Source organism: Lotus japonicus, chromosome 1, assembly GCF_012489685.1.
Source record: "Lotus japonicus ecotype B-129 chromosome 1, LjGifu_v1.2".
Lineage (NCBI taxonomy): Eukaryota > Viridiplantae > Streptophyta > Magnoliopsida > Fabales > Fabaceae > Lotus > Lotus japonicus.
The window spans coordinates 34,470,547-34,480,434 of NC_080041.1; the positions used below are offsets into that span (position 1 = coordinate 34,470,547).

Genomic DNA, 9,888 nt, shown 5'->3' on the forward strand with positions numbered 1-9,888 from the left:
CGTTCGTGCCTAAGTGTCGAAATCTAGAGCTTCGAAAGCTTGTTTTCGGGTTTTGATAGTGTTATTAGTTGTATTGTTCTTAGCGACTAAGCAATGATACTTTTCTTAAGGTTTGGAATGAGTTGAGCTGAGGAAAGAGACTTTGGAGCAATTGGTGAGGTTTCACAACTGAGGAGGACGCCTGGGGAACTTGCTAAGTTCAGGAGCTTTATTTTGGATTGGACTGGGATGTTGAGCTTGGATGGAGAAATTGGCTAAGGTAAGGGTAACTCAGTTTTAGAACGTCTTTGAGTCTTGCATGATTTATTCGCACTGCATGCGTTTGAGATGAAGGTGTTTAATTTGATTGGCGTTGTTTGAAATATTGTATGCTTGCTTATGTTGACTGTTTCTGAGGCTTGTGCCAAATGTTTTCTAGAGGCTTCGGCCGAGTAAACTTATTGAGACGTGTGTCTCCGTTTTCTGAGAGGCTTCGGCCGTTTACTGGTTTCTGTCATTACTGCTTTCTAGTAGATAAGACATGGTTATTGTTGATACTTGACCTGACTTGAAATTGTTGATTGAGTGATTACTGAGATTGAGGATTGTTGTTGACTAACTTTGGCATATAGGGCTTGAACTTGAAGTGGCAATGTGGTGGTGATTGTCCCACGTGATTGTCCCGTCTTCCAAGGCGTTATAAAGTGGCGATGTGGTGGATATTGTCCCACGTGATCGTCTCATCTTTCGAGATGTCCTAAAGTGGCAATGTGGTGGTGATTGTCCCACGTGATTGTCCCGTCCATAGTGGCGTTAAGTGGCGGTGTGGTGGTGATTGTCCCACGTGATCGTCCCGTCTTGCGAGACGTTGCTGATCGATCCATATTGGTAGAAGCATATAGTCGCATTATAGGACACTAATATTTAATTATGTTATTATCTGCTTTAATTATATATCGTTGATTATGTTTATATCTGCTTTAATTATATATTGTTGACTATGTTTATATCTGCTTTAATTCTATGTTGTTAGCTTAATTATTGGAATGTTTTGGAGCTTTTGAAGTGACGATGTGGTGGATATTGTCCCACGTGATCGTCCCGTCTTTCGAGACGTTATCAAGTGGTAGTGGAGTGGATATTTTCACATGACTATCCCGTCTTTCGAGACGTTACTTAGTGGCAGTGGAGTGAATGTTTTCACATGACTGTCCCGTCTTGCGAGACGTTGATAAGTGCCAATTTTACCTAATTTCGATGAGTAACTTAGGCATTTATCCTTATGAATTCATGATAAATCTTGATCAAATCCTACTTCTTTTGATTAGAACTTATTGATAGGTGAACTTTAGGCTAAGATGTGCTTAAGTTTGATTTTAATCTCAACTTGTATTGTAGGATTGAAGATTCAAGGAAGAGGGCATGTTTTGGCAAGAAAAATGGATTTTGAAGATGTACTGGGCGCCCAGCGGCCTGCAGAGGCCGCCCAGCACCCAAGGCGGTGCCAGAAACCTTCCCCTGAAGTTATCTGGCCGCCCAGCGCCCAAAACAGGCCGCCCAGCGCCCTGTACTGCGTTTTTTCAATATAAAAAGCTTCTCTTAAGAATCTGGTGAAGAGAACTTGAGGAGAATAGAACCCTAACAGAGGGAAACACTTGAGAGACAAGGAGAGAGGCTTAGGAGGCTAGAGAAGAGGCTTGGGTATCGGATTCGGCGGCGAGACATCGCGACGGTTTCGGTTCTTCTCATTCTTCTTCTCTATTTGTAAAGCTATCCATGAAAATGGATAGCTAATCTCTCTTTTGTTGGGATTTGATGTAGTTATATGATACTTATGCTCTCTATGTGATTCTCTTCAATATAAAGCATGTTTCTAGTTGTTGAATTAGTGGTTTTCTCTTGATCTTCATGCTATATCTTAGATTGATTACCTATGGTATTTTGTTTGATTCGACTTGTGAGCGAAAGCTACAACGTTTGAGTCCGAACTAGAGTTAATCACCTAATAATCCTAATTGCTAGACATAGAGTTAGGTTTGTTAGTCACTAAACACCCAAACTTCATGATAACTTTCTTTCTTAATCATGTGAGACATCAATGTTTAGGATTAAAGAGTTATTGATATCCACTCATGCGAGACATTGATGACGTAGGATTGAATTGGTGTTGATGAATCATATGCTTGAACATGTTATGTATTTAAATCACTAGAATGTAAAAAGGTCAAACAATGAAGTCTAATCCCAACAATTCCTCATACTTGTTGTCTCTCCGTTAGTTTATTTGCTTTTCATTTAGTTTTATGTTCAAACAATCAATCAATCTCATTGTGTAATCATCATTTAAGTTTGTTAACTATTGAACGACGTAAGTATTACACCTCCTTGTGGATACGACAAAACCCTTTACTATACTACAATTGAGTCTTGAGAGATTCAAACGTAGAGTGGTAAAAAATCTTTCAACAGACGTTATTGTTTGATTGATATTGTTGAGGATTATTGATATCTGATTTATTGTTATATTGTTGGCTTGATGATATCTGATTTGATTTACATTGTGGGTTTTGTTGATATATGAGTTGATTTGTATTGTTGGTTTTGTTGAGATTTGATCTACATCTATACTGTTAAGTTATTGATTCACGAGTTAGTTTATGTTGCTAAGTTTTGTTAATATCTGTTTTAAAACCATATCGTTTAATTCTGTTAAATATATGATTTGATTTCATGATCGATAGGATGAGTTGTCATCTAATGTGAGTTAAATTGCTAGTGTATTTACCATGCTAAGTAATCAAATTTGAATAGCATGATTTTCTCTTTTATATGTGGTAGTTGTATGGAGTTAACCCTTTCTGTTTGCTACTTGTTGTTTGGACGCTTAACGCTATTAGGCGATGAAGAGCCTTCCGGCGATGCTTAGCCATGCTGAGATGGAGAAGGGATAGTAACCGGCGGAGCAAGGATGGAAGAAGCTGTATAGTTTCCTCTTAGTAGTTTATGCTTTGAGTCTTCTTCGCTATCTGAAAACTCTGTTACAAAAATCCTGTTTTCGCCACTGTTTAAGTGTGCGCACTTATTTTGGAAACTTACTTATGCTATTGTAAGACACTATTATTATATGTCGGGAACGGGTTGTTTAATTAAGACTATGTTATATATTAAACTGTGTTTAGTTGTTTTGAAAAGGAAAAAAATTATCGTGTTTTCTTAGGATTACGAAATAGTCCTTAGACTTTGTTAGGTTACTAATGTGGCTCCTCAGTTGAGAAACCGGGGTGTTACATTTATCTTTATACAATTTCAATACGAACTGCTTTTACAGTGGTCTAACTTTATTTCGTTGTTAACGGGATGACCATTACATCTTATAAGTTGATGAGCATCGGATGCAAAATTATTTTTGACAGTTTAACGTTCCTTCCGTATCCTTAACCATTAATTAAATCTTTATTGGTTGTCCACTTAACTTAGCATTTCCACCTCTTCTATTTCCTCCGTTGTTTAATATAATTTGAATAATCAATGGATAGATAGAGATATCAAATACAATAGACATACTCCCTGTGCAAATAAGTTTTTGACAACATATGAGTGGAAACTAACGCGCATAATCGTGTTCAATGAAGATTAACTCAGCTACTGTTTATTGCCCACTATTAAACCGTCCCCTTATATGTTTTGCAGTAATTAAAATTTCGTAAACAAGACTTTCAATTTAAGACTTTTTGACCACTTTGCTTAGCATTTCAGACTCTTCTATTTCTTCTGTTGTTTAATAAATTGGTAATTCCTTATATCTATGATTTGTTCTACTGTCTTCATGTTCACACAATTCCTGTTGATCTCCAATAGCCTTAGAAGACAAGTCCTTTTGTTGACTTTGCAACGCATTTCATACTCTTATATTTCATATGTTCATTAATATATTTAAAAAAAACAACGTATTGACTGACGTAACAAATACGTCAGACATATTCCTCGTGCAACGCACAGGTAAAAAAACACTAGTAATATGTTAAAGTAATAATGCTTTGAATCTCCGGATGATAGCTCAAGTGGTATGAGCTGGTGGATGGAGTTGGTGGACATATGAATCCAGAGATCAACCCTGGAAGATTGTAATTTATCTTTCCAATATAAAAAAAAATATTTGCTTTGAAAATTTCATACAAATGACAAGGGTTTGGTACACGATGCTCATCAACGGTGAGGTACGCTATCTTTACAAATTAATTTAATTGATAGGGAGAATGGGAGGTGGAAACATGATGTGGTCCAACGGTTGTAGTTGGCTTTTGAAGTGGAACAAGTATTGCATATTCAACTTGTAGATATCAATCTGGATGATGTGCTGGTTTGGAGTGCCACTAGGATGTGTGGAAGAACCTTTTGAAGCTAAATGTACTACCTCATTATGGGCATTTCATGTGGCGATTTTGAAGGAGTGGTACTACCCGGAAGAGGCTTTGGAACAAATGTGTGAATTGCTCAAATTATTTTCAAAGTTTGAATTTTGGCCATCAGGAGTGTAAATCCATGATGGTGGCCTTTTTCAGGGAGCAAATATATGACCGGGTTAGTTGGGGCTTCTTGAGCGATACCCATTCAGAAATCAGTATCTCTCCTTCCTTTTGTGATATGATGATTAGTTGCTTATCTTTGAGCTCTTTCCAAGTCATGTTTAATGGGGAGAAAACAAATCACTTTTTCCCTTCTCGTGGTACCCGGCATGGTGATCCCTTGTCTCTGTATCTATTTGTTTTGTGTATGGAGAGATTGACACATCAAATTCAGCATGAATTGGATTACTCCCGTTGGAATCCGGTTACTTTATTAAAAATGGTCCTCCTATTATTCACTTATTTTTCGCAAATAATCTCCTTCAAATGGAGGTAATAAAGAAATGCTTCGAGGAGGGTGTTCGTCATATCTATTTCCTCAAGCTTTTATCAATACAGATTTCATTTTCGAAAAAAATAATGAGGAAATGCTTAATTTTAATTTTTACAAATGTTTGGCGGAGCCATACAAGCTACGTCACTAGGGCGGTTTGTATGGAAAAATATTTTTTAGGAGAGGTCTACCTATTTAATGTAATTTCAGAACCTCAAAGAAAAATAATTTTATAGTTATTGGTATTTTCATTCCATCTCATTTTATCCAAATTTGGGAGTAAAAAAAATAAAAATTGATGGTAAGCAGTGAAATGTGATAAATTGGATTCCATCATCTTCCATTCTATTTCATACAATGAAACCAAACGGTGAAATATAATGCCACTCCCTTCCATTTCTTCATATTGCACCCCCTCTCATCTTTCCAGACATAACCTTGCAAACATCTAATTTGGAGACGGGAGTAAATAGTCTTTCATACTAATTATAAAAGCTCTTTAACCGAAATTAATTGTATGTTACATTTGGGGTTATAGTACTGAATACTCTCGAACATGTACAAACTTTTTAGACCATAAGTACAAAAAGCTTGCCCCCCATTTTGGTTTTTTTTTTTCAAACTTATTCCCATTTAACCAATTGCATGTCATCCCCAAAACGAAATAAAAACAAAGAACTAAATGCACTAATGATTATTCAATTTCTCATTGCTCTGTGTTGACCTATACAAAAATCCTATATGAACTTGCACTCTACTGGATAAATTCTTCTCACAGGAGTAGGTAAGTTTGACTTGACCACAATTAATGTAATTGTTAAGTATGTAAACAACAAAACGGAAAATTTATAAATGTTTTCATCAATGAGTGACAGTTACAAAAGTAACCATCAAAGTAAAATCTAAATGTAAATATAATGCTAGTAGATTACTATGGTTTAACCCTTGTGGTCAAGTTCAAGATGTGAATCAATCCTTAACATTGGACCTTGAAATCAAAATACCCTGTAATTAATGCTTCTAGCCTTAACCTCCTATTTAGGGACACAAACAAGGTAGCTTGTAACACAACCATTTCCTTCATTTTTTTGTTACTCTCTCTCTCTGTCAATGGATCTTGAGACAAAGCTCAGAGAAAACTATGTCTCACAACCTTTTGGGGTTCCCTCATCTCAGGGGATATTCCTGCATGATTTTCACCAGATTGATCATCAATTTCAACATGGGAATAATGGTTCCTCATCCAATCCCATTCAAACACCAAATTTTGACCCTTGTGGTAATTTTAACTATCAATGTTCACCAGTAGGTTTTGATAATGCTTATCATGAGTTGAAGCCTTTTGTGGATCAGAATAGTGGCAGTGGTCATGCTCATGTTATGGACAATTTCCTATATGGAGGTTTTGGCTTCAATCTCCCTCAGAGGAATCAACTGGATATGATGGTAGCAAACCAAAGTTATTTTCAACTTAATCCTCAAGAAATAATCAAGCCTGTGAATTTTGTTGTACCAGATGAAGTCTCAGGCATATCATCAGTGAATTATAGCAAAAGAGATGTCATGAACAAAAACAATAGGGCATATCCAATAACTAGAAGGTCATACAAAGTTCGCAAGAAGTCCAACATAGTAAAGGGGCAATGGACAGCAGAAGAAGATGGGTACATTAAAACATGACATAAAATTCATTCAATTTTTTGGCTATTTATTCTCTTTTCAATGTTTTGTATTTACAAAATAGAATTTTGCATATCTTGGTATAAAAAAAATTGTGCATTTGTGATTTTCACAAACAGGTTGTTGATTCAGCTGGTTGAACAATATGGATTGAGGAAGTGGTCCCATATTGCTCAGATATTGCCTGGAAGAATAGGAAAACAGTGCAGAGAGAGATGGCATAACCATCTAAGGCCTGATATCAAGGTACCAATTTATTTGTCATATTATATATGATTCTGTTGATTCACAAATTAAAAATATATTTAATTACCAACAACTCCTAGCACATTTGCCAAATAGCTAAGTTTCTCAAGTATGTTATCAAGGATTCGAACCTTTAACCGTGTGTGTGGAAAATTAATTTGTTAATAGAGGCAAAAATTACTTGAGGGATATTCCTCAAAAGCGATTAGTCCCTGATTATCGGTTGGGAGACACCCTTTGTTCAAACAAAAATAAAACATTAGAAAAGCCTTCCTTACAAATTTATTTCAACAAGACAAGAGTATGTTTGTTAACCTGATTTCCATAAAATTGCCCAATATATATATTATATATACACCTTAGTACTTGGTCTATATAGGTAGTGGGCACATAATGATGTAGCAATCCACATGCAATTTTATATATAAACTCTCAAACAATGGTATATATTTTCATTTTTTGTTGTATCAGAAGGACACATGGAGTGATGAAGAGGACAAGATACTGATCCAAGCTCATTCAGAGATAGGAAACAAATGGGCAGAGATTGCAAAAAGATTGCCAGGAAGAACAGAAAACTCAATAAAAAACCACTGGAATGCAACCAAGAGAAGGCAATATTCCAAAAGAAAGTGTCGTTCAAAGTACCCCAGAGGCACTCTTCTTCAAGAATACATCAAGAGCCTGAACCTTGACAAAAATCCACCAATAGATTATAGAAGAAGATCTTCAGCAAATGCTATTGCCATGAAAAACAAAATTGGTAGTAATAGCAAAGTAGCATCAGCACCACAACAAGCTCGGCCTCAGGAAACAGATCAATTTTGTTTGGCACCGAATTGCGATTTCAACGAGGTCCCGGATTTTTGTTTTGATGAAAATTTGTTTGAAGAAGGGTGCAGCATTGATTCTCTGCTCATGGATGAGAAAGAATTTGAAGGAAAAATGCAATGTGTTCCTACTATGGAAGGAAAAGATTGTGATCAGGGAGGAACCAGTGTTGTTAATCTTATTGAGACAGAGATGCCAATGGATATTATGGAATCCATGCTTGGGGTTGAAGTTAAGAAAGAGATGGATTTAGTGGAGATGATGTCTCAAGTTAATGGCACAGTTCAATAGTTCATTGACATGGCAGCCATTATTTACATAACATATATATGCAAACCAACTTTTTGGTTATTTGCTTATTTATTTGAAGTCCCCATTATTGGAGCAATCTCAGTCAGAAGTACAACACTAAAAAATATACCAGAAATACAGGGAGAATAGCTATGAATATGATATAGAAAAGAAGGGAAGAAGTACCACAGGAATAATAATGATCAATAAAAGATAATAATACTAGTAATATTATATATTTAATGAATAAAGACTGCAGCTAAATTTTTGACTTGTTTGAGAGGGAAATGTGTTTTTTCTAAACCCGGAAAAAGAGATTGTATTTTAAATTCTGAACCAGCTTTTAGAAAAAGGATTGGCTTACCAAAAGAAAAAGGATTGGCTTTTATTTCACAGGTTCTGTAAAATTATATGGCTATACATTACAAAACTCAGAATACTTCGCCATATTTGCAGTTTTGGATTCTTACTGTTTCAGGAAATGTAGCATTTCTCTTACGTTTTATACGTGGGAACCCGAAGCTGACAGTAGTCATGCGACAATAATCTTGATCGGGATCGGAAAATAGCTTTGGAGGCATATTGTTTTCCTTTTTAAGTTGGAGTGCATGGGATTAACAATTAGTTTTCTGAATAAAAAATGATAAAGCTAAGTGTGCCTATATTTTGGGATTTTGGTCATTTTAGGTGGAGATGGAGGTAAAAGCCAAATTATGGAGGACCAAACAATGGTACAATGGAGCTGCATGAATGTTTTCTTTTTTTTATACATCGGAAGATTATGATTATGATTGTTTTCGTTGCAATTCCAACATTTTAAAGTTAATGGTTAAATATGATTTTAAACTTAACTTATACACTGAATTCAAATGATCCTTGAAAAATAATTTCTTTTCTCTAAATTTTTTTGTGTGATTCAAAATGGTACATAATACATATAACGTCATAAAGCTTATTTAACATTTAAAAAAAAATTACCCAACAATCCGTCCATGTTGACTTATCGCATCCGTTTTAGTCCGTCAAATCATTCTCCTCTTTTCTTTCTCTTCCTCCTTCTCCTCCCACCCACCACATTTTCTCCCCACCATTGCACCCATTGTTGCCCATAAGAGAGGATAGTGAAAATTTAGATGCGTTGGTTAATGAAGGTTGCAGGATGGGTGGCTCGCTGAAAACAATGGTGGGGAGGAGGAGGAGGATTAGGTCCCGTTTGGAAGAGCTTATTTGAGCTTATCTGATAGCATAAACGTTTATGTCAGTGTTTGGGAGAGCTTAAACAAACAACTTTTGGCATACCATAAGTGTTTTTGAGCTTATTTTCATAAGCTACTCGGGATAGCTTGAGCTTATGTTTATATATAGCTTATTTTCAATTTATTTCAAAAAAAAATTTAAAATAACTTATGAACAATCGCTTATGTCATTAGCACTTATGACCATAAGCGTTTAATTAAATTGTTTTTCCAAACGGGGGGCTTGAATTTTATGAAAGAAATTTTTGAGAGACTAAAACGGATGTGAAAAGTCCATGTGAGCTGCTGCCTATGTGGATTGTAAATCAAATAAAAAATTTAACGGCCAGAAAAAGAGAGAAATATGAGCTGCTGACTAATGAATTTGTTTATGATGTCTTAGGGATCATTGTAAATCAAATAAAAAATTTCAGGGAAAAAAAAGAGAAATATTTTTCGGGGGATCGTTTTAAATTTAAATATATAAGTAGGAAACCAAAAACATAGTTAACGCTAAAATCAATTATTATTTTAGAAATTTGATTCATTTAAAATTATTTATTATTTTAAGAATACAAAGATTTATATTTAGTTAATATGGTATTTTCTTAAAATTAAAAATAATAATAACTTTATGGCTTAGTTATAGTTTGAGTCCTCTGTTTTTCGATGTATCAAAAAAAAATAGTTTGAGTCCTCTTTATGTGTGACTTTTACTCTCATAATT

The 9,888-nt window shown here is 35.2% G+C and overlaps 1 protein-coding gene across 1 annotated transcript; it reads left to right on the plus strand.

Annotated features, from left to right (window-relative positions):
* The first annotated feature begins 5,988 nt into the window (after positions 1–5,988).
* On the plus strand, positions 5,989–7,926 carry LOC130733778 (transcription factor MYB98-like). Its single transcript, XM_057586037.1, has 3 exons — positions 5,989–6,542; positions 6,678–6,804; positions 7,276–7,926. Exons 1-3 carry the CDS (start codon positions 5,989–5,991, stop codon positions 7,924–7,926), a joined length of 1,332 nt encoding a protein of 443 aa, XP_057442020.1.
* Positions 7,927–9,888: the final 1,962 nt, after the last annotated feature.